At 38.1% G+C, this 25,937-nt stretch overlaps 1 protein-coding gene and 1 long non-coding RNA gene across 2 annotated transcripts; one reads left to right on the top strand and one right to left on the bottom strand.

The window, feature by feature from the left end:
• Positions 1 to 1,695: 1,695 nt before the first annotated feature.
• PGRMC2 (progesterone receptor membrane component 2) lies at positions 1,696 to 19,339 on the bottom strand. Its single transcript, XM_032412826.1, has 3 exons — positions 18,864 to 19,339; positions 3,883 to 4,038; positions 1,696 to 2,744 (listed from the first exon to the last, which is right to left on the bottom strand). Exons 1-3 carry the CDS (start codon positions 19,279 to 19,281, stop codon positions 2,647 to 2,649), a joined length of 672 nt encoding a protein of 223 aa, XP_032268717.1. The 5' UTR covers positions 19,282 to 19,339; the 3' UTR covers positions 1,696 to 2,646.
• A 368-nt stretch (positions 19,340 to 19,707) lies between these two features.
• On the top strand, positions 19,708 to 25,245 carry LOC116637449. Its single transcript, XR_004300476.1, has 3 exons — positions 19,708 to 19,858; positions 24,324 to 24,431; positions 25,018 to 25,245. It is a non-coding gene; the product is annotated as an uncharacterized LOC116637449 (long non-coding RNA).
• The last annotated feature ends 692 nt before the right edge of the window (positions 25,246 to 25,937 follow it).

The following is a 25,937-nucleotide window of genomic DNA, read 5'->3' on the forward strand; positions in this document are numbered from 1 at the left end:
CCATTTCCTAATGGAGAGAAACTGACTAGTACACACAGTATAGATTTGAGAAACATGCCAACTTTGAGATGCTATCAAAAGATAAAAATCTGAATATAAAATTCTTTAAAAAAATCACATTAGATTTTTTATGTGGAATCTCCTGATACTTTAACTCTGAGGAAGTTTGGGGGATGATATGAAACCAAATATAGGAAATTAGACCAAAATTATCCAAGAGTAAGTTCCATTTCAAGTGGATGACAAAGATGGACAACATACTTGAAAAGATTACAGTGGTTTCTCAAATGTGCCTGACCACGAGAATTACCATAGCACTTCTCACAAATAAAGAGTCTGAAAACCATTCTCTTTCAGTCTGGCTCAGTGTGTGGTAGGTTTGGACTGGGGACCAAGGATTTATATTTAAAGCACTTCCAGTGGTTCTAATCATCAGGAAAGTTAGGGAAATTGAGGCTAAGGGGAAATCAGCAGCAAAAAATACCACCACAGCTCCCATCTCCTTACTCCAATACTACCCAGCAAACTACCTGAGAATGAGAAACACTCAACTAAAATTGAGGAATTGTCTGTAGAACACGGTTTATTTCAAGTCCAAAACACAAAATTACTCAATTTTCTTAACAGACTGCATAATTTTTACTGCATGGATATTTAGGGTTTCTCTATTCACAGGTGTAGGTTTATTTCTGAACTTTAGGCTCAAATGATTCATATATATATATATATTTATATGTTTACTACAGAGGACATGTACTTTAACAAATTTGTTTAGAAAATATTTTACATAAAAACACACAAAGCATTTACCAATACTCCTCAGTTTTTACAACCAGTCTTCAGCAAAGATTTGGCTGATGTTCATCATTTTCTACAAAACATTCCAAGACCGAATATAATAGAATGTAGTATTTTACATACTTTAGCTTATTATTGCAGTTTACATTTCCCCTTTCTTTGATGGCTTCTGCATATATTATACTCATAAAGCAGAATAAATCTTTTCTTTAACTGGTGACTTGTTTAATAAAATTATCTTTTTTGGTGTAACTTGTCTCCAACCAAGAACCTAAGTAGTCATGATGAAATCAAGTAACCGACATATAGGGCTTTTACAAACGAACAATAGAAGGATTCAGTACCTATCAGTAGAATATCCTTTATTATTTTGTGTTCAGTAACTACCATCTGGTGCTATTACTTCTAGTATAATCAGTTGGCATCAAAATATAAAGTAAAAATATGTACATTTTTATATATCAATTCTTACCTGAATAATCTCAGATCTCTTGAGAATGCTCCACAAAGTGGAATTTCTTCCTAAAGTTACAGTGAATGTGGTACAATGTGTACAACTTGTTTAACCAGTGCCTGCTTTTCATTTCCAAGATTTTTCCTTATCTTGAATCAAATGCACAATCCTGACTACCATATCATAATGCACTGGCTTACAGTTTGTATATAAAGTCCAACTCAAGCTTATTTTGGTTTATTGTACATGCTTTATTAAAACGGTACTGGTATTTACAGTATCTGCAGAGTCCCTTCCAAGGCGCTCTCACACACATTCAGACACACCCATACAACATCCATACTACGGTCCCATGCACCCACACCAATGAGATGTGAGGGTCAGACTCCTAAAGTTAGGCAGCTGTTGGGGGACAGAGTTGATTTGTTTTTCAATTTTTTTTTAAAGAGAAAAAGCATGAGGGAATGCATTTGGCCATTACAATGCTAATTAAGATTGTGTATATTAACATATGTGGCAGTAACACTGAATATTCCTTTTACATTCTATATACACAGAATGACTTCAAGGTTTTGCGGTCAACAGAATATCCCAACTTCAGTCTCAATGCTGCTTGTAGTGACTTCTGAATTCACATAGGGGCTTTCCCTAAAATAATTCAAGTCTATATAAGTGAAATAAGGCACAATTAATATTGATTTGATCAACAGGGGAAGGGAAGGGATAAAAACTAGTTTCAAATGATCTTACTATTGGGGAATTAGCTTTGACTTAGATCCACTTGAAATCCCTTCTCTTAATTTCTTAGAAATAAAGGTATTTTTCTTTTCCCTGACAAAACCCAAAAAGAAAAGTTTGGGAATTCACATTTTAATGTTTCAGTAACCTAAACTACTCAAATTGATGTGCACCCCCAACCTCTCCTGCCCAAGTCTCTTCCCTCAAAGCTAAAACAAGAACACAGCACATGAATCCCTTGCTGTTCTTGAGATTTGTACACTTATGTAGCAAATACATATCTGGTTGTCTTTGATTTAAAAAAAAAAAAAAAAAAAAGAGGAAGGAAGGGAGGGAAGGAGGGTAGGAGGGAGGGAGGAAGCAAGGAAGGAAAAAGTAACCTTGTGACCTTCTTGCTCTTTAAAAAAGTCCCTGTTTCCTCCTTTTCAGGATGATGAAGCCCCACCAGACATTACAAACACCTGCAATAAATGAGTTTGGCAGCATGAATAATGTCTAGGATTCAGATCTTCATAGTGAGACTCATTTAGCTTGTATACAATCTGTTGAATGTTTTTGCAGCAGGTGAACCGAACCCAAAGATGCTGGACATTCTGTGAAAGGGAGTAATAAGAATTGCAGTTCTGAAGGCCCCTGACTTTGGTTGTTTACAAAGTTCAATCCTGTTTATTGTGATCCTTGGTATCTTCTTCATCTGTATATTCTGATGGTTCTTCCCCTGGTTTTAGGAGTCTGCCTACATAATCATATTTTTCTGAAAAATACATCAAAAGAAAATCAGTAGTGATCAAATTCGTTTCGCTATTCCATTATACAGTGGGGAAGGTGTTTGCCTCTTTTAAAATTATATAGAATAGGCTAAGTTGTTCCTATTGTTCACCGTGGCTGGTCTTTGTACTCATGTAAGGCTTGAACAAAAGAAAATGGGATTAAGGAATTTACAAAGCTTGGGGACTGTGCTTTGCAGGAGAGTGTTCCATATATACCAGCTCTTAACCAAGGACATTTCATCAGAATCACTTAGAGCTCATGATAAGGAGATCCAACCAGAAGATATATTTGGGAAGAAAAGGTGACATAGGCTACTACTCTCCAGGAAAATAAACCAAATGAAAAGCAAAGTCATTTGTTACTTATTATCCTGTGTTCTTTGAGATCTCAGTGTGTGGCTCCAGTCATACCATTATTCTTTCTCCTATCAAACTCTCTTCTTACATCTCTGTTAATATTGTTTGTTTCATGTTACCAGGTATTAATTTAGAACACTGTGGTGTCCAAGGTGATCCATATTTAGTTATTTCTTGGTCAGGAATCTGAACCTAGGTTAAGTGAATTAACTGACAAACCAGGAGGATAAGATAGGAGGACTGCTTCCTACAGGAGAACTGGTTCAAGTGCCAAGAAGCCAGAAGAACCAGAAGTGTTTCCAAGGGATGCAGAGGTCACATAAATAGCTATCTGGATTGTCACATAGGAGGTAATAACGGATGCCATGAGGGTATAATAAAGGGGAAAGATATTTTTTCTTTATGGTTTGAGAGTAAGATCAATAAAATCATTTTGGAATAAATTATAGTATCAATATCCAAAATAAATTCAGTTTTAAATAGAAGCCTATATTTAAAAATACTCTATCTTAATTAAAAAGCCTTATAAGACTAAAGGTGTCACAGTTTTTGTTAGACTTATAGGTTGTAACAAGTCAACTTTTAAATATGAATTTTTAAATAATAATAATATGTTACAATCATTTTCATACTTAGCTTTTTTATCATCAAATAATGATGGTGATGAAAAGAGATATCCTTAGGCTCTTAAGGAATGTGACATAGTATACACTTTCTTTGGCCATAAATTTAATATTTCCGAAGAACCCGACAAAATGAAGGTACCTTTAAACTGCATTTCCCATTCTCGAACACTCTCCATTTGTACAGCATTCAAGTCTGAGAGATCATCATATTCATCTTTAAGTGCATCTTTATCTAGGCAAAATGTCGCCAGTCCTCTGGAGGCATCCCTACCAGCAAATATTCCATATGGACCGGCTGGGGGGGGAAAAGAAGAAATTACTGACATTACCTTAACATTATTTTAGAATGCCTCAAAGGAAAAAGTGAAATAAAAGAAACCTGATAATGACTCATATTTGGTACACAGCCTTAATTTTTAAAACATGACAGATACTAAATGGGAAAATGAGAAGAAACTTCTTGGAAATCTGCCTATAGAACAAAGTAAAGTTTTTCTCTGAAATTTAAATACCTCAAAACTTGTATTCAAAGTTGAAGACTATAACATATTGGGGAGAAGAGGAAACTTAAGCAGTTAGGTTTGGAAGCTGGTTTGTTGAGGGGAGATAATGCTTCACTGATTACTGTTAATTAATTGTGGCATCTAAAAATAATCAACAGAACATCCACTAGATAAGCATTTGTTAAAGACTCAAGTCAACTGTGGATCTAAAATATTTTTCTTTCTCTTTTTCAAAGTAGGTCATATGAAAGCAGAGACTGTATCATCTTTGTACCCCCAGTGACTAGTTCAATGCACAGCACATGCACATCCTCAACAGGTCTTTGCTGAATGATTGGTTTTATCAGAAATATGACCCATTTTCAAAATAAGTATCACCTGACTACCAGAATATACTCACAATTACCTATATAAACTATGAAAAGTCATTAAACAATGGTTTTCATTTGTCACAGCTCTTGCGAAACAGGAGATGTGGCTATAAGGAACAGTTTTTATTTTTTAAGTTTTTATTATTTTTATTTTTGGGGGGAGTAGAGTGTGAGGAGTGGTGGGGGAGGGGGCAGGGAATCCTAAGCAGGTTATAAACTCAGTGCTGAGCCCGATGTGGGGCTTGATCTCACGACCCTGAGATCACGCCCTGAGCCGAAATCAAGAATTGGACGCTTAGCCAACTGAGCCACCCAGGCACCCCAACAGTTCTGAGTGACACAAAATGATTAGCTTTTTGTCCAAGGAATTAGGAACCACCCTCCCTAGGGAGGAATGGCATGATTTTTATGCTGACAGAAATGAGCCATTCCCAAAGTCTGTCCTTGAGAGCAGCAGTTGTCTTGCTCAGGTCAGTACTCAATGCCTAGCACATGGCTGGCATAAAATAGAAACATAGTAAATTTCTTCCAAAATATTAGCTGCAATTTCAAATAAGGAGTAACTCTCGATTTTGATCCTTTAAACAGATTCCCTTATGGTAAGCAAAATCTCCACCCAAATACATGATAAAAAAGACACTTCAGTTCTTTAAAACATATAATAAAACTGAAACAACCTAATTCTCCCTATCAAGAAACTGGTTAAATTATAGTACATTAATTTAATGTAATAATAGTACAAAACTATCAACAAGAATGAACTATCTCCATATGTATATACAGACAGAAGTTCATAATAGAGTAACTGAAAAGAGCAATTCAGAAGAGTATGTATATATAGCGTATGATTTGCTTTGAATTAAAAAAATACACATACATCTGTTTGTGTATCTGTGAAAAACACCAGGAAGAATACAGACCAAACACTGAACAGTGGCAATCTTTTCTGGGGAATGGAAGAAAAAATTTTACCTCATATAACTGGTAAAGTCTGGCTATTTAGAAAATTATTATTGTTATTACTACTACTACTTTTCTTTATTATTATTAATTGAAGTAGAGTTGACATATAATGTTATATATTAGTTTCAGGTGTACAACATAGTGATTTGACAACTCGATACATTATGCTATGCTCACCGCAAGTGTAGCTACCATATGTTACCATACAGCACTGTTACAATACCATTGACTAATTCCCTATGCTGTACCTTTCACCCCTACGATTAATTCATTCCATGACTGGAAGCCTGTATCTCCCAGTGCCCTTCACACATTTTGGCAATCCCCTCAGGCGTCTCCCCTCTGGCAACCAGCAGTTTGTTCTCTGTATTTATGGGTCTGTTTCTGATTTTGGTTGTATATTTGTTAAAAAATTATTTTTATAATAAAAATCTTTTGAGAGTTACTTCTGTCTTCACGTTAGGCCGCAGAGCAGATCATAAAGTTTTTCTGTTTAAAATGTTGGTTTAAAAATTAAGTGGTGTCTGGCTGGCTCAGTCAGAAGAGCATGCGACTCTTGATCTCAGGGTCATGAGTTCGAGCCCCACGTTGGGTGTAGAGATTACTTAAAAAAAGATTTCCAAAACACCTAATTTTACAAAATAAAAAATTTTTTTTCCTGAGGCTAGTTTTCTGTATATGACAAAAGTAATTTAGAGAAAATAATTTTAAAACCAGAATTACTATTATGAGCAACAGAGTGGTAAGAGAGCTTATTGTCCAGTTAACAAAATAAAATACTTTCTAAGGAGAAGTAAACAAGAAAAAAACCTAGAAATTCCTTAATTTTTAAATGAGTAATGATTATACCCATATTCATATTTGAAAACATTTAGGAAACTTCAAAATCTACTTAAATGGACAATAATCTAAACATTTATGAACATTAATTTGAGTTACAGAAAGCAGTGCACCATAAAGTTCATCAGGTCTAAGAAAGCCATTGTCTGCAAAGTTTAAGGCATGGAACCAGAAGTGGCATTTGCGATAAATTTAAAAAGTAGCATTACTAGGTATTACTAGGTACCACTTACATTAACATGAAAATAAAGGTAATTCTTCCTAGTAAAGTACTTTTTTATCCCAAGTATTTTCCATATTGCTCCTTAATATTAGGTGACATTCACAATTACCATTTAATGGTTATATATTTTCTTACTGAATGAATATACCTAAAATTTAATCATATTCCTATTAGTATACACTTAGGCTACCATTTTAAACTTTTAAATTTGTCTTCTATATAAGAAACTGGGACACTATTTACAATTGGCCAACATTTATAACCTTCAAACTATTGCCCATTATATCAATTCACCTTGCAAAGGGTATTAAGCATTTAAGAAAAAAATTCAATATTGTTCCTTAAATTGGAATTAATTATTTTAGAGAAATATTAACTTTGAAAATTAAGCAAGAACAGTCTCTAGGGAAAAGAAAAGTAGTTGTGTTTTTTTTTTTTCTTTTGCATAACTCCACATGCTTTGTGCCAATAGCTGTTTTTCCCCAGATGGAGGCCATAAATAGATAGATAGATAAACAGATAAATTAGATAGATAGAACTACTATGATTTTTTTTTTCCCCAAAACAAAGCAATGCTGACAAACTTAAAACAGCGATGAGTCATACACACAAAAGAAAAAATAAAATTGATCAGGGCTATAAAAACCTACCAATGTAAAACGATAGTTTTCAACCTTTTAAAGAACTTTCTAGCATGTGACTTTCCTCTCTCACAGTCTTGCAAAGGGGAAGGAACAATTTTTGTCCACCGGGCAGGTGAAAAGGAGCAGAGACATTCAGTAACTTGCCTAAAATGACCACCAGACTTGGGAAGTACTATCTCTACTTTTCTACCCCAAACACAATACACTTGAGAAAACAGAGGATCCACAAACCCAAAGATGGAATGACAACCCTGAAAATTGGAGCATTTCATTAATTACAAAATTTCAGGGGAATAGACACTTTGGAATACCTGTTAAATCAAAATGAAAGAGAATTAACAAAAAAGCTGTATACACCGACAGCTTTTCTTATCATTTTGTTATAATATTTACCTCCCTGGCCTGCAAAAGTCAATCTACTTCAGTGTACTTCAGAGTATAAATCATTAAACACATCTCAATGGTAAAAAGGAGAGAAGAAAAGATGATCATTATAAAAAACAGCAACCAGAAAATCCTCCATCTTTGAGTATATTGATTATGTACCAATGCATTCTCTAATAAAATTCTCTGCCAATTTCTCTAAGGAGACCTCAACACTTAATAAATGTAAAAACGAAACTTCATAAAACATGTTCTTTTTTTGGTTTTAGATGGCCGATTTACTAAGAGTGAACTAGAGTCAACAACCATCCCCATTCTAGGCAAAATAATGTTTTATTAACTCTTGAATAGAAAATAATGATTCAGTGATTAATGTACTGCCCCACCCTCTAAACTATATTAAGCTGTCTTCTCCACATTTTAGGATTTCCCTCAGGAAGCATTTAACTTCTGAAAAGGTCTTTTTGGAACAGTTTTCTTTACTTTTTCCCGTAAGACCATAAAGAACATTAACAACTAGAATCGGAACTGGACAGATGTGCTCAGAGAAAGGAGGATCTGAGGTCTACATAAAGTACATTTCTCTGCATTCATAATTCAACCAGAAGCGTTATCTGAGAAGCCAGTAATACCTCCCCATTCCACTACCCCCTTATACAACAAACATAAATGTTACGGATTCCAGTATTTTGATAACCGTACTTGCCTATCCATAATACTAAAATAACAGAACTACCCAAGGAAAGCAAATTTTAAATGGTACTAAGTCTTTTGGTAAGGCCAGCTTATATAAACTGTTATTTTGACTATTAAGGCTCATTTAGACATTAACATTTCAGTAATAGCTAAGGGAATTATATTCTGTTGCTTTATCAAAGACTATAATATAATGCTGATATAAAAGTGGATTTACAATTTCAATAAAATTGCTACAAAAAATGAACAGCAATTATTCAACCAAAGCAGTTTCTCTTAAATATACTTATATAACAAATGTTCTAAGACATCATTTTAACAAATCTTTTTTTTAAAAGAAGATTTTATTTATTTATTTGAGGGAGCGCATGAGTGGGGGTGGTGGGAAGGAGGGCAGAGGGACAAGGAGAGGCAGACTCCCCGCTGAGCAGGGAGCCCAATGCAGGCTTAATCCCAGGTCCCTGGGATCATGACCTAGGTGGAAGGCAGATGCTTAACCGACTGAGCCACCAAGGCACCCCAAAGTAAATCTTTCAAAAATATTAAATATATCAAAATGACATTATACTAGAATTCAGATTTCATTAATACTCTGAGAGTTAACACAACCTGCGGCACAGATTTTTAAAGTTCAAAATTCAATAAATCTACTAGTTAGTGTATCCTGAAACTGCTTACTTTAATAAAATCAGGTAGAATGGGGTAACATTTTTTTTTTTAAAGATTTTATTTATTTATTTGACAGAGAGAGATAGCGAGAGAGGGAACACAAGCAAGGAGAGTGGGAGAGGGAGAGGCAGGCTTCCTGCGGAGCAGGGAGCCCGATGCCAGGCTCCATCCCAAGACCCTGGGATCATGACCTGAGCTGAAGGCAGACGCTTAATGGCTGAGCCACCCAGGTGCCCCTGGGGTAACATATTTTTGAAAAGGCAAAAACATATGGTCACTGTAAGAAAATGTTTTAAAGAGTAATTTAACGAACAGAAAATTCCGGGAGGAAATAAAATATCTAAAATATGTTCACAGATAATTCTGTGATTATTAGGATGACTGTGTAGCTACATTAGTATTTATGAAGAGGAGAAAATTCCAGAATGAATAGTTCAGTTATTTCCATGGTATAAAAACCATAGTTCTCAGGGACAAACTGTAATCCATTAAAGTTCATAAACACCCTAGTTTTCTGGCCTGTTTTGACAATAGTCTTTTGTGATTATTAAAACAACTTAAAAAAAAACCTAATTATACTTGGTATTTGAGTAATTTATTCCAAATAAGATCACAATGGGCCTTGGAATAAATGAAGCAATAATGTAAAAGTGATTAAAAGAAATCCAAGTAATAAATATTATTTTTTTTATATTTAGATTTAGGAAGTCCCAAGACTTTTAGAGAGAAGATAGTGTGGTCAAAATGAAAGAATACTCCTCAAGAAGCCAAGATACCTGGGTTCTAGAGGCTTCAACCAACATTTAACAATGGGCAAATCTTAGAGGCATTGGTATAAAATGGGGCAAGTATCTATCTAGTTTGGCCCTAACTTTAGGCAGGTAAAATACTTTCCCCAACTCAATCTTGTTTCTGAAATTCAAACTAGAAAGCTGTCAGCAATACTGTGGGTTCAGCTCAGTGGCCTTGGCCCCAGGGCTTATGGCTAGGGTGGGGACCAGGAAGACTGAAAAATTAAAATCCCAGGCCTGTGCCAGATGTGGGAGTGGGGACTGAGTTTACACAGCCACCAGAGAATGAGAATTCTAAGGTGAAGAAATAGCATGGACTTGCTCTTTTCCTCCCCAGCTGCTTGAAGCTTGGCCACCATCATGAACAACACAGTAACTATCTAGACCAGGAAGTTCATGACCAACCGACTACTTCGGTGGAAACAGATGGTCATTGATGTCCTTCACCCCAGAAAGGCAACAGTATTTGGGAAAAAAATAGCCAAAATGTACAAGACCACACCAGATGTCATACTTGTATTTGGATTCGGAACCCATCTTGGTGGTGGCAAGACAACTGGCTTTGGCATGATTTATGATTCTTTGGATTATGCAACAACAAAAACATGAACCTAAACACAGACTGGCAAGACATGGCTGGTATGAGAAGAAAAAGACATCAAGAAAACAGCGAAAGGAAGGCAAGAACAGAATGAAGAAAGTCAGGGGGACTGCAAAAGCCCATGTTGGTGCTGGCAAAATGTGAGCTGGAGATTGGACAAGAGAAGGAGTCAAGATACGGCAGTGGCTTTATCTGTGGTGGTTGTGCAGATTTTTCATGAGAGGATTAATAAACTATGAATGTTAATGTGATAAAAAAAAGAAATAGCATGGACTTAAATATCTATTGGAATTTAGAGAACAATAAAAGTAATACTGCAAGTGTTGGGGGAAAAATTATTCTATAAATAGTTGGGGTAATTAAGTAATTTTCTGTAAAAATCCTTATTTCACATCTTAAAATAAATTCCAAATGGAACTAAAAAACCCAAACCATAAAAGTATTTAAAAAAAACTACATATTTTTTTAAAAGATTTTATTTATTTATTTGACAGAGAGAGACACAGCGAGAGAGGGAACACAAGCAGGGGGAGTGGGAGAGGGAGAAGCAGGCCTCCCGTGGAGCAGGGAGCCCGATGCGGGGCTCAATCCCAGGACCCTGGGATCATGACCTGAGCTGAAGGCAGACACTTAATGACTGAGCCACCCACGTGCTCCAAAAACTATGTATTTAAAAAAAATAATCTTTTTAGTGCAAAAAACCTTTAAGTAACTTATGATAGAAAACTCAGCAGCCATAAAAAGAAGTAAATTTGAATACATAAAACCAAAAATTTCTGTGTGGTTTACAAAAACACCATAAATAAAGTAAAAAGACAAATAAACTAGGAAAAATGTTTGAAGCTAAGGTTGATTCACTTTTTGAAGAACACCTAATCTCTAAGACCAATACCATGATTGAAAAACTGTGGCAAAGAATGTATGAACAGGGGCGCCTGGGTGGCTCAGTCGTTAAGCGTCTGCCTTCGGCTCAGGTCATGATCCTGGGGTCCTGGGATGGAGCCCCGCATCGGGCTCCCTGCTCAGCAGGAAGCCTGCTTCTCCCTCCTCCATACTCCCTGCTTCTGTTCCTGTTCTCGCTATCTTTCTCTCTGTCAAATAAATAAATAAAATCTTAAAAAAAAAAAAATATATACGAACAGATAATTTGTAGGAAAGGAAATATAAATGACTCAAAATTCAGAAGGTGTCCAACCTCACTAAAAAAGAGAAATATTGTTAAATTAAAACAATATTGAGATACCATTTTAAATTCTCAGACTGACAAAGACCAAGAAGTTTACTATCACATTTTTGGCAAAGGGGTGAGAAATAGGCATTTTCATGAAGTGTAAATTGCTCCAATTTCTCTGGAGGGCAATTCAAAAGTAAGTACCCAAATTAAAAAATGTCCCATACCCTAAGAATCCGTGATTTTACTTCTGGGAATTTATAAGTTTACTCACATGTGTAAAAGGACATGTACATGAATATTTATAGCAGCACTAAGTATTAATAAGAGATTGGAAACAAATGTTTCTTAATAGTGGACTGTTAAATTATGATATATTCATGTAATAGAATATGCATATATTCAAAAGAGTAAGATGACCTTTTATGCTGAGATGAAAGGCTCTCCAGATAGTAAAGGCTTGTATAATATGCAACAATATATGTGTGTGTGTGTGTGTGTGTATGTGTGTGTCTATGGAGGGAGTACACAGGGAGTACATATCCACATGGTCATACTTACAGATAATAGCTCTGGAACAATACTCAGATTGGTTCCTCACTTCTAGGAAGGGGAACATCGTCACTGGGTTACTTTTCACAATATATGCTTTAAAATATTCTATTCTGAATATGTATTATCTAATAAAAATATAGTTTTTTTAAAAAAACTTCCATGAGGCCCTATTTAGAAATAAATCTAAGCTACTCTACAGGAAGACTTCTAAAACCCAGGGCTTAAGGAACAGCATAGAAAAAAAATCCCCAAGAAACAAAAAGACTGTAATTGCTGAAGATGTGTTTTTATAGTAAAAATTATAAACTACATGAAGAAACAAACCACCATGAAGTGAGCACATATAACAGATGAGAACTGGCAGCCCCAGAATAATACAAGCAGATTAAAGAACTATAGTATGTTTGCTTAAAATTTTTAAGTAATTAAGAGATGGAACATTAAGGAAAGATTAAGAGACATGAAGGATAGAATGAAAAGCTAATGTGTATCTATTAGAAGACAATGGGGGAGGCAATAATTGAAGATGTAATGGGTTCAAATTTTCTAAAATAAATGGATGACACACATCCTCAAATTTTAGTAGAGTCTGGCACATGTTAAAAAAAATCAAATCCCCATCTCGGCAAATCCTAGTAAAAGAGCAAAACTCTAGACAAAGGGAAAAACAGATTAATCAAAGGAATGAAAATAAACCAAAAGCAGACTTGAAGAGAAGTAGAAGACAGTGGCATAATACTACTGAAGATCTAAAGGTAAAACAATCAGCCTACAGTTTTATATCCAAAACCTATACTATTATTCCTGCATAAGGGCATATAGAGACAGAATTTTTTTTTGTATCAGTGAAAAAACTACAGGACATACCTTACTAAAATAAGAGCTGAACCCTGAGCAAAGGAATGAGATGCAAGAAATGACAGTGAATAAAGAAAATGGTAACTATGTTGGTAAATTTAAATGAGGGTGACAATAAAAAAAGGTAATACTTTAATCAATTTGGGGGAGGAATTTGAAAAAATACAGTAGAACTACAAGTCTAATAGTAATACCATAGAAAATAAGGGTGAAGGAAGGATTAAAGGCTTTCTAAACCAGGGCCACAACATATGGCTGTATACTACACAACCCAAGGGACACCATCCACATTTGTGTACATGGTAGTTTTGTATATCTATTAAGAAATATTCTCTCAAATGACAGTAAAGTGTCTTAAAGAGAGTTTTTCTAATTCACACAGATAGGTTTGACTAACATTCCTATATTCTTCAGAAGAACAGTGTCTTCTATAGCAAAAACTTTAAGGATATCACTAAAAGAATGTTAATAGAATATATCCAAATAAGTATATCCAAATAGAATATATCCAAATAAGTAGGGAGAAAAAGTGGAAGAATTAAAAAAAAAATTAATCTGAGAAGGAAAAAAGGTAGAAAAAAGCAAAGTATGACAAAGATAAATTACTAAATAAGAAGGTAGAAATATATCTAAATATATTAGTAACGTGAAAACATATAAACTGATTAAGCTGTTAAAAGACAGTGTTGAGGGGCACCTGAGTGGCTCAGTCAGTTAAGCGCCTGCCTTTGCCTTCCATTTGGGTCATGATCCCAGGGCCCTGGGATGCAGCCCCGAGTCTGAGTCCAGCTCCCTGCTCAGCGGGGAGTCTGCTTCTCCCTCTCTGCCCCACCACCCCTCCCCTTCATTCTCTCTCTCAAATAAATAAATAAAATCTTAAAAAAAAAAAAAGTATTGATACTAGATTCAATTAAAAAAAATCTAGCTATATTATAAAAGGATAATAAAACATACCACAGATCAGTGGAAAACAGGGTGGAAAAAGAATCACTGAGGTAATACTAACCAAACAAAGGCTGAAGTCAAATCTCAAAATCAGTAAAGGTTAAGGATGTTTCTTTCTCTGATGATTAACACAATATGATCAGTTCTAGATCTAGTGCTAGATGGCATCGGAACATTCTCACACCCAATCTTTGTATGGCTGACTCCTTTAGGTTTTTGCTTAAATATCAACCCCCTTTTCTTGATAAACTAATATAAATAAAGCACCTTTCTTAACCATCTATTCTAAAGTCCTTTGTTACCCTCTATTACATATCCTATTTCTTTCATTGAATATTTAATTACAAATTATAATTATATGCTGAATGCTTATTTATTGTCTGTTTTCCCAAATATACTATAAACTCTACACAGGTAGGAACCTATCTGTTTTGAAAACTCAGTTAACTCATTTTTCACAACATCTTATTTAAGCAACAGTGTAATGAAATCCAGAGAACTCCTTCTTAGTATTTAAAATGGAGATGAAGTCCTATATTAGTGATCTTGAGACAGGATGCAGGTTCTAAGGGTACAGCAGTTATTTAGTCATGTCTAACATGGGTACAGAGGGGAGGAGAGATCTTGGTCATAGATTATTGAAAGAATTATTAAAAGAATTTGAATAGCTAACTCCAGATGTTACTAAATCTATTTTCTTCCAGCATGAATAACATAGTCTGGTTTCATATATGCTTTCAGCTATTCTTTAATACTTAGCATTAGCATTTAACACAAATACAATTCCCTCAAAGATTAAAAACAATGGAATGATGCTGAATTCAGAGTAGGTATTATAGAAATAACTAGTATAAATTTGAGCAGAGTATCAAAACTCATCAGAAAACTCAGCTGATCCTTTTATTTTACTGAAAGGTAATGGGTGTGTATGGCCATTAGCCCAAACAGACCCAGTTGGCCTCGAAGCAAGTAGCTGGAATGAGAGCTGAGTAGTGTCAATAGGATATCCATGAAGGAAGAGGTCAGGTTGGGCCTAGTCTATATGTTGCAACTCTTGCTTCAACTGTAATTCTGCAAACTATAAATAAAAGTTAACATTGCGAAGATAAAGTTATAAAAAGGAGGAAAAACACTTGAAAGCTACATGTGCTCCTTTCCCAATCCTCCTAGATATTAGGCATCTCATGGGGTACCTCTTTTATATATGACTTTTTCTTTTCCAGTAGAATTCAAAAGGTAAGTTGGAGAAAATACCGCTTCGGTCTGTGTCAAAGAATATGCTACATGGAATAAGGGGGAATCAACAGATTTAAATTTCAGAAATGCAGGATAAACTATTAGAAAGGTCAACTGTATGATTTCTTGCCATTCTAAAGAATAAATAAAAACACTATTTTGGTAGAATTTCATTGCAGTAATATTAAATCAAGTTACTTAAAATTATACTATCTGTTCCAGTCTTCCTACTCTGTTATGACTCTAGAAACATATGAAATTATATTTTGTAGTGCTACAATGGGAAGGGATGGCCTGTAAAGCCAGTTAGACTGTGTTTGATTTCTAGTTTTGCCACTGAGTATGTGATTTTGAGCAAAACCTCCCTGAGTTTCAGTTTCCACATTTGTAAACTGGGAACATTACTTACCTCCTAGGGCTGTTTGAAAATGAAATGAGATAATAAGCTCAATAAACAGAGTTTCCTCCTCCTCCTCCCTTGGCCTATAGAATCAACGCTGTTGAACAGAACTCTTTGGGAAGATGGAAATACTCTATAAAGTGCACTAACATGGTAGCCATGTGGCTACTGAGTAGTGGAAATGTGGCTAGTGTGATGGAGGGACTCAATTTTAACTATATTTAATTTTAATTAACTTAAAATTAAAAAGCCACATACGGTTTATGGCTACCATACCGGACAGCACAACATACGGCCATGAAAGCGTGTCTGAGGCTTTAAATCCTTATGGGAACCAGAAGAGGATATAAAAACAACAGTAAGATTCTCCAGAAGTTTATCCCAGAACGCAGTTTACCTGAAGTACAGATAGGCTTTGTGGTTAAATATATCTGGATTTGAACGCCATGTCTGTATGACCCAAGCCAATTTACCCAAAATACCTACACCTCAGACTTCCCATCGGAGAACAGGAATACTTACTAACCTCACTGAGGCATTGTGGAGATGACAAATTAATGGATCTGATGTAGTAGGTGCTTAACAAATCTTATTTCCTTTCTCCTCCCATATTCATTGTTTCTTTTATGACCACTTTCCTCACATGCTGGCCAAGTGCCTGAAGTGTTACTAAATTTAATGATGACAAATGTAGTTAATGCCAACTGTTTGCCAACATGTGTTTACTCCACTAAATTGTCAATATTTAATTTTTTAAGAACTTGAACTTTAAAAATGACTAAGAAAACAGCATCTTCGACATAGGAAAAAAAACCTCACAAAAAAACTTTTAACTCCAAGACCAATACTGTGAAATGGGAGTAGATATTGGCTAGGCATAGAAACGAGGTTTTCTGGCTTCTTACCTCATTCTTTCAAGCTACTAAGATTGTCAGGCTAAGATCATTGCTTCTGAATTATTCTGTTACAAAGTGCTCAACTGACTTGAGGATGAAAATAAAAATTAAAACCCAAACTGAACTTATATCTGTTTCATAGTCAGAAATTTGGCTTTAAGACTTTTGGAAAAAGTGTTACACCTCCTATTAATGTGAAATATCAACATATTCCAAGCCCATAGATAATCTGGCCACTTTCAAGTTCCTTTCCATAATATAACATTCCAAACATCTGTACTAGGTTGATCAATAAATACTTAGAAAATAACTAATTACCCCTAGGCTGTTCATCAGGACCTGGGAATTGGTGGAAGCCAACCTAAAACTGACTTCTCCCCCAAAAAAGAAAAATAAATAAAACTGACTTCTCCCTTGTTATCTGAGGGGCTCCCTCAATGCCCCAGCCACATGAAGGCTATCTACATCACATCTTTGACTCTCATCTTAATTTTTAATTTCTGTTGCAGAATATTTGCCACTGGAGGCTGCTAAACTGTGTCTACAACAGCCTTTCCTAGCTATTCCCAGATAGTGGCAAAGCATAATGTGTGAGGACTAATATGCTTCTTTGCACTAATACTTTTGTTTGTTTCATCATCAGTTTAGATAGGGGCTACAAAAGCAGATCTTTTAGTTGGTTAAGTGCTATATTAAAAATCTAAGCCTGTACACAATTTTTAATTTCTGCACATACATTTTAATATCAATGAGGAAAAAACTTCAGGTACAAAATACTGTGTAAATCCTTGATTTAAAAATAATTAACTATTTAATTTGGTTTGTCCATTTAATTACTGTACTTTGGCCCTATTCCCTATTCTCTTGTCCCATATACTTTAAACAAAAAAAAGTATTAACTGTTTCAGCGGAGTTAAGTAGGTAGACATTTGCTTTTCATATTTATACAACCAGAAGCACTATCTCAGACTTGCTTAAACTGAATATAGTTCTACACACAAAAATACCAGCAACTAAGAAATAGTTCAACACATAAAATCTCCAATTACTTATCTCTATTCCACTTAACAGCAAACCAAAGCACTTCTAAAATATATTCCAACCACCAAGCACTGAAATCAGAGGTACATATTTGCAAGTGCCAATAAATCTCATGTACTAACAGATTAAATCAAGAAGAAAACCAATTTTTCTAGACTTGCCAACCCCCTTGACTTTAAGGCTTGGATGTACTCTTTCGAACACCAGGTCACTCTAGGTCCCTAATTTTATTATTTTTTATTGTAGTCACTTTTTTTAAGCTTAGAATTAATTACTACATAATCAAGATGTACAACGTTACTCGATTTTATTGTATACCAGCAGGTTCCATGAGTTTGAACTGAAGTTTATTAGCATAATCTGAAATGTATGCTATAACTACATTGTAAAGGAAGGGTTTCTAACCCAACTACCCTACACACACGGTTCTCTGAAAGCAAAGTTCTAAAAATCTTCAACTTGCAGAACTGGTGCACTGGGGTGTGGATTTATAGCTCTTCTAAGTTTTTTCTGCTCAGTGAAAACACAGTAAGTCATTATCAACGTGTATTTGAATACTTGCCTTCCTACTATCAAAAAAAAAAAAAGGAAAAGAAAGAAACCAGACAGGCCCGCCTGCTGGGTAGTTGAGCTCCACCCCCAAAACTCAGGGAGACTATCCTTGCCAGTCTTTATTAAGATCTACATTCTGGTCTGTCCTCATCCTACATACATTGTTAATCTTAGAAAGCATCTCCATCCTAAAACTGGTTTAAAAAAAGAGTCTGAGGTGTTGCTTATATGCCCAGACTTCACAAGCTAAACGGTGGGGACTTGGAACGACGTGTACCTAAACGTGGCCTTATGGGGAATAGTAGAGAAAAGGGAGATCAGTGGCAAAACAGAGTAAAGAAGGGAAAGCTGTGAATTACCTGGCCTACAACTTTGGGTCCCTACTTTAGATATCTCCCGTCCCTCCTGCCCCCACCCATCCCAGGAATCAGAAAGCTCAGGGAAGGTTGTGGGCCAGCGCGACGGGCGACAACTGAAAGGATTTTGAAAAATTCTGCACAAGAAAAAGCTTCGTGGAGGAACGGGATGGTAGAAAGATGAAAGCTGAGAGCTGGTTCCTGGGGCGACACTGAAACCCGGACTTCGGGGGGGAAAAGCTGGAGGTGCCCGCGGCTAGGGGTGTGTGTGGGGCGGGCCGTCCCAGGTGCAGCAGCCAAGGCGCAGGGGTCCAGACGTCGAGAAGGCTCGGAAACTAACCCAGTGCCCAAGGGCCTCCCCATCAGAAGGGGGTCGCACCTGAGCTGCAGGAGGTCCTCCCCCTCCCCTTCCAACTCCTCCTCACCCGGGCCGTAGAACTTGCTGCCTTTGGTCACGTCGAAGACTTTCCCATTGACCGCGAGCAGGATGCGCGGGGTGCGGGACCCGTCGTACTGGCGCAGCTGCTCCAAGCTGAAGTCCCGCTTCTTCATGCGAGGCAGAGAGGCAGCGGGACTCTCCTCGCCCGCTCCGGCCCCGGCGCCCAGACCCCGCCGCCCCCAGCGCACCCACAGCCGGTAGGCCCCCAGCAGCACCAGCGCCACCAGCGCCACGTTCAGCAGCATTTCCCCGCCCCCCGTCAAAAGCGCCAACACTGCTGCCGCCCAGCCGCCCCCTTCTGTTGCCGCTCCCGCGCCGCTGGGGCTCTCGCTGCTGCCGTCGCTGCTGCTCTCACTGCCACTCCCCAGGGTGCCTAGCTTCACGTCCCCATCACCCGCCGCCATCACTGCCCGCCAGCGCCTTCCTCCTCCTCTCCGCCCCCTGCCCTCCCCAACCCCACGGCCAACCCCGCCCATCTGGGGGCCTCCCAGCCAATAACATGAGGAGAGGGGGCGGGGTCAAGCCTGCTCTCCATTGGGTGTTGACGGGGTAACGATGTCTTGGATCTCTCCCTCCCCCTCCCTTCTTTAGCAGGCCGCGCTCGCGTGCGACGCCCCGCCCACCTCGCCCCACACTTCCCTGCTTTCGCTCCTCGCCTCCGCTTGCTGAAGTAGAAGAGGGGGGCGGGCCTGAAGAAAAGATGCAGCGCCGGCCGCGCGCGCGCAAAGGCCGGGTGAGACTACAGCGCGTGCGCGGGTTCCGGAGCGCCACGCGCTCTCCTTGCCTTTGCACCCCTTCTGGGAGGCAGGCTCCGCCCGGTCCCTCGCTATGCGCGTGCGCCCCGGAATGGCTGCCCTTCCCAGGCCGGGGTTCGCGTCCGCGAACTCCCGCCTCTTCACTGTCGCTCCGCATGGGGACTTCACGTGCGCCGAGGCCACCTCGGAGGCGGGGTCTGGTTGGGTCGCCTTTTCGAGGGCGCAGGTTGGTGGCTTGTGGGAGGCCACGACACAGTTTTAATTGTTGGAGCAAACTATTGAGGGGCGTCTCTTTTTCACCCGGGCGCCGTCGCGCCTGTCCGGAAGCCTGGAGCGTGGGCGCGCGGACAGAGCTACCACCCAAAAGTTTTGGCGACCGGCTGGAGTCTTCCTGGCGCAGAATGAGTGCACGGAGCCCTCGCCGGGGTTGTTTGGCATCCGGAATCTACTTGCTGTCTGCGCTGGCACGGAGCAGCCGCTTCCCGGGTGGTTTTGGTCACGGCTGCTCTTGTAGAGTTTTCTTTCAGGTTTTAGACTAAAGGTGTTATTCCGGTAGGGAAGTTGATAGAATGAGGTGGTCCTTCTGTTCTCTCATTCAGCTTTATTTACAGCTTCTTTTTATCTCCTTAGGTCTTGTCTTTTTAGACTCCCAGGTCCTTAAAAAATCTGGTGTAAATGTCACCTCTGAAGCCTCATTCTGGGCCCTTTACTTAAAGCACTCAACTCGTTTGACTTGTTCCTTCCTGCCCTAGTTTGTTTTCTTTGTTGTCAGTGAGTTCCCTCACACCCACCTCAAGAACAACCTGCTGTGAACTACTGGTGTGATGAGTGAATGAAGGTGTATTAAGGGAGTAACAGTTTCGGTTTAATCTTGAGGAACCGGTGCGATGGAGGAGAGACATGGGCAAGCAATGGGGGCGTGTGATATGGACTAAAGTACTTATTAGGGAAACGGCAAGTGGTCCATTTAAGCTTTAAGTAGTCAGGAGGACCAAAGTCTGGAAAACTAGGTTGGTAGTCTTTAGTCAACAGATAGGCTTGGACTTAATACTCCACGTTTTGGAGGAGCCATTGAAGATTTTACAGCAGCAAATGACAGGATCAAAACTTTTCTAGAGAGATTATCTACCAGGGATATTAAGGATTGGAATGAAAAAAGAATGGAAAACAAGTTAGTAGGCTACGGTATTTGTGCAAGAAATGAGGAAACTTAGAACTAAGTGGCATTAGAGCAGGGGTCTGCAAGCTTTTCTATAAAGGGCCAAACGTTAATATTTTAGGCACTGTCTTTCATAATTAGTTACCTGTCTTAAAATAAGAAAGCAACCATAGAAGATACTTAAAGGAATGAGCATGATTGTATTCCAATAAAACTTATTTATGGACACTGAAATTTTAGATGTCATGAAATACTGATTTTTTTCAACCATTTAAACATGTAAAAACCATTTTTTTTTTAATCTCCAGAGGTATAAAAAGAGTCTACAGGCCATAGTTTGCTCACCCCTGCTTTAAAGGTAACTTTCTTGAGGCAGAGTGAACAGCATTTAGTTGGGAAAAGTAAGTGTCCATATAATCTAGCCTCCAATCTAGAATACTTCTAGAACTGAAAGGGGGCACTATATACTGGGAGAACAGGATTAAAATTAGATCGTCCCAGGCAAATCTGAGTGAATAGTCATACTGAGGTTAATGGTTAGAAGCCAAAACTGCTTTAGGACTTGGTAACGGGAAATGCCAATGATGGAAACAGGATGATTGGGAAGAAATTGGTTTTGGGGAGAAGATGGATGCTTGTAGCAGTACCAGGTGTCATACAGTTGGGATGACATCAACAGCAGGAAGAAACCACCCCAAAGGTTTCATAGCAGGCCACTCCTTATATGTTATTGACTATTCCCTGAAACAGTAACTGACAAGGAGCTTGGGACTACCATGATTGGTAAGAGTTTATCTAGCTTTTGGCAGGTTTTGTGCAGGATTGTGGCATGCATTTTAGCATCTCTGGTCTCTTCCCAGTAAATGTCAGTAGCACACCTCTGGCATTGGGGCACCAAAAAAACCAACCCTCTTCCCACCCCACACACTCCCTAGAAAGATGATGCTGGTTGAGTGGTTAAACCAATTGGCTTAAACCTATCAGGATTTACCTTGGAGTTCAATTATATATGTGTAGATTTCTTTTCCTTGATTGGTTTGGAGGGAAGAGAGGAATTGAGCAGTATTGTCAAGAAAGTAGGGTGGGGAATGTTGGGTAGGTAACCAACCTTCTCTGCCATGGAAGTAAAAGGTTAAACATTTTCTTTTATATCCTTTTTCTTTTTTTAAAGATTTGTTTATTTGAAAGAGAGAGAGAGGGCACAAGTAGGCAGAGTGGCAGGCAGAGGGAGAAGCAGGCTCTTGCTGAGCAGGGAGCCCGACACGGGGCTCGATCCCAGGACCCTGGGATCATGACCTGAGCCGAAGGCAGCAGCTGCTTAACCGACTGAGCTGCCCAGGTGCTCTTCTTTTATATCCTTGATAAATATCTCAACTCCTCCACACTTGAACCCCCCCCACCACCCTTTTCTTTTCAGTTCTCTTAGCAACTTATTCTAAGCCTCCTGAACTGGTCTAGAAGGGAGTTCTCCCCCTGTCCCCCCCACCCCACCCCTGCCAGGTAATTCTCCCAGTAGGATACTCCTGCTTTGAATACTGTAATTTTCTGACTCATGGCTTGCTCTGTCTTTCCCTTCTTCATTCCACATGAAGGGACTAGTGCTGTATACTGATTTCCTTTACTCAGGCACCCTATCTCCAGTGGTGCTCAGCTATTTAAAATGAAATAACTCAGAAATCTCAGTTGGCAGTCAAAGGTCTCCATAAATCCACAAATGGCTTTCCCTGCAGCAAACGTAATCTACTTTACACATAACTTTTATTACATTGATGTGTTTCCCTTTACAATACCTAGTCCCTGTTCTCCCAATTGCTAAATTTATTCCCCACTTCAAGACTTTATTTCCTCACTGAGAGTGACCTTCTTTCTCCTTTCCAACCATCCAAATTCTGTTGTCTTTCATTTCCTTCTCTAATCTACCTCTATTCCAGGCCTGTGACTGTATCAGCTCACATTGGTCTCTTTGAATTTTTACAAATTCCTTGCCTATACCAACCATTTTATTTTATGTTCTTGACTGTTCTGTTCTTGAAACTCCTTCAGATCCCTAGATGTCTCCTTTTGCCTTTGTAGATGTTTCTTTTCTGAGTCTTTTCCACCTTCCTTTACTTCCTTATCCATCCCTACCTTACCTAGAAGTCATCTACAAGCATCTGTTGTTATCTGTGTTCTTTTCTTCTCTTGTTACTCTTTTTTTTCTTGACATTTTATCTACTTAGTGATTTACTTGTCTTCTCTATGGAGGATGTACCTCTCCAGCCCTGACCTTTCTCTGGGAAATAATAGTACTAGCCACTAAATATTTCCATTTCTTTTCTACACACATAGTAGAATTGCATTTCTCTAGCCTTTTGAACTCAGTGTGGCCAGTGAAATGTGATTGGAAGTGGTCTGTGTCACTTCCTAGTAAAAGCTTTAAGAATGCACAGTTTCTCATGCCCTCTTTCCCTTTCACACAGTGAGGGAATGTTTTAGTTATCTATTGCTGCATAACAAACCACCCCAATCTTAATGACTTAAAATTGTTTTTACTATTGCTAATGGTTTTGTGGGCTCATGGGCAGTTGTCTAATCTTTCTTGGGATCTCATGTGGTTCCAGCCAGGTATTTTCTGGGGCTGGAGATGCTAGAATGTCCAAGCCTTTCTTCTTCCCATTGTTATCTGAGGGCCTCGCTTCACATGGCTTCTCCAGCAGAGTAGCCTGATTTCTGACATGGTGGGTCAAGACTCTCAGAAGTGCAAAAGCTTCTAGGTCTTGTAAGTCTTAGGCCTAGAAATAACACAGTCTGTTGGTTAAAGCATTCACAGGGCCAGCTCAGTTGCACAGGGTGGAGAAATAAACTCCACCTCTTGATGGAGATTGAGGAGAAGAGTGACAAAGAATTTGTGGCGTTCTTTAATTTGTCACCCCAACAATGTTTCAAATGGTGGCTGTTTCTGTCAGTGAGGGTCCTAAAGTCAGGACAAAGTGGAAAAGAGCCCTCAGCTAACATACACAGTTGTATGAATGAGAAACACATCTCTGCTGTTCTAAACCACTGAGATATTTGGGGTTGTTTGCTAGCAAACAAAGCCTAATCTACACTAATACAAAAATTGGTACTGGAAGGGCGCCTGGGTGGCTCAGTTGGTTAAGCGACTGCCTTCGGCTCAGGTCATGATCCCAGAGTCCTGGGATCGAGTCCCACATCGGGCTCCCAGCTCGGCAGGGAGCCTGCTTCTCCCTCTGACCCTATCCCCTCTCATGCTGTTTCTCTCTCTCTCTCTCTCTCAAATAAATAAATAAATAAAATCTTTAAAAAAAAAAAATTGGTACTGGAAGTAGGGTACTGCTGCAGCAAAAACCTACAATATGTGACATATCCATATACATACATGTTACAAATTTTAGTGGTTGGTCGTTAGGCAGCATCCAGCTCTGATTCACTTATGAATCTCCTAGCAAATCTAGCTCAGAAATTTGTGCTCAACAAATATTTCTTAAATAAGAGAGCCTATTTCTTATAATTCTTTTCTATTTCTTTATTTTAGGGGAAAACACTTCTTTCCCACATCAGATGTTTCTTGAAGTATGGAGTGGGTGCCACTATCATAACTCTCAATACTCTATTCCAGTGCTACTAGCAAGTTTCCTGATGTGTAAGTTTGGTGTCTTCCTCTCCCCTTTCCCATAGAAGTCAGGCCTCCCACAGAAGGTGAGCCTTCTGCTCTGCTACTTCATACCGTAAGTTTCACAGGATCCTGCCCATGCCAGGGGATGTTTGGGGTAAGCTTAGCAAGATGGGCCCCTTGGGGGAAGGGGAGCTTCAGTTTTGGGAGCTAAGTTCATTGCCAGGAAGTGACAAAACCTGTTGTTTGAACTTTAATTCAGGAGATCATGAAAGTTCAGTGTTGGACATTAATAATTTTAGATTTAATAGGAAGTTAGTACTGATTACTTTGGGCTATAACTTAGAAGAACATGATAATTTAATATCTGAACTTTTCATTTCTCCCTGGAAAATTCATATTGGGGAGGGTCATAATCAAATTGAGCACATCTTTTTGGCTTTTAATTTTTAGAGTATTTTTATGTTATTGTTTGATCCTTTTAGAACCTCTATTAATGTTGAAAAAGGTAGGGGGACATAATTTGAGATGGAATAGAATAGGTTGTCAATTATAGCCTTGGGTACAGAACAGCATTGGAGCTGATTTAGTGATATGTTGTTCTGACCCATTCAAGGCATTCTGGGAACAAAATCTACACTTTACCAGTGACTCCAGGAGATCCCACAAAAGAGGTGAACATTGTATTGGAGAAGTGACCTTATGAAGGTGGGAGCAGGACTGCCCTGACTGCTGACTTCTTATCCAAGGAGGATAATCATATCCCAAGTTGATCTCAGTGGGTAAGCTGAAGGGGTTAAGGCAATGGTCTTCATACATTTTGCTGACATACCCCCCAAATAATTTTTAAGTTGACATGTAAAATTTTTTTGTCCTAAGTTTAGTTGCAAAAGATGTAATTTCTGGTTAAAGTAAATATGAATATTTTAAAATAAAGAAGTTTAAAATACACTTAATGAAATTAAATTCCATAGAAATTGAATACTCATCATCATCTATTTTTACAGAAATTTACATTATTTTTTCTCTTTGAGTTTGTATTTTCATTCTACTTCCCCACAAAAGGTTTAAAAATATATTTTATGTTCAAATATATTTTATTGCTTACCTTATCATTCTTTTCTGCAATAAAAATTTGTTTATAATTTAAACAATTTTCTATTACTGAAAGGTTCTAAGTGTCAAAAACTTCTTTTGGATTGAATTATTATTACAATTATTATTAGTACATAATTGATCATAACTATGTTATAAATTTTTATACATCATTACTAAAGAGAACTAAAATTTTATTGGAAATATGTCTCTCAATGAAATGGTTGGAGCTCCCCCCCATCATTAGTTCATGAATGTAATTTTTGATAGGAGACAGAATAGGAAAAACAGAAAAAGATAGGACTATTAGGTATAGGGCTTACCAAAAATGATTAAATAACAATAGAAAACTATATATCTAAATCTACATAAAAGATGGGGATGAATAATGAGGTGAGATGGTTAACAAGTGACAATGAACAGTCGTGGGAGTAAATTAAT

This window comes from Phoca vitulina, unplaced genomic scaffold (genome assembly GCF_004348235.1).
Source record: "Phoca vitulina isolate PV1807 unplaced genomic scaffold, GSC_HSeal_1.0 scaffold14, whole genome shotgun sequence".
Classification (NCBI taxonomy): Eukaryota; Metazoa; Chordata; class Mammalia; order Carnivora; family Phocidae; genus Phoca; species Phoca vitulina.

Excerpts from the sequence above, each read along its gene's own strand:
- PGRMC2 (XM_032412826.1), bottom strand. The coding sequence starts at position 19,281 with ATGGCGGCGGGTGATGGGGACGTGAAGCTAGGCACCCTGGGGAGTGGC. Across the intron at positions 4,039-18,863 it reads CAGCAAGTTCTACGGCCCGG|CCGGTCCATATGGAATATTT; the intron begins GTGAGGAGGAGT and ends TTCCCCCCCCAG. Across the intron at positions 2,745-3,882 it reads ATGGGAAATGCAGTTTAAAG|AAAAATATGATTATGTAGGC; the intron begins GTACCTTCATTT and ends TGTATTTTTCAG.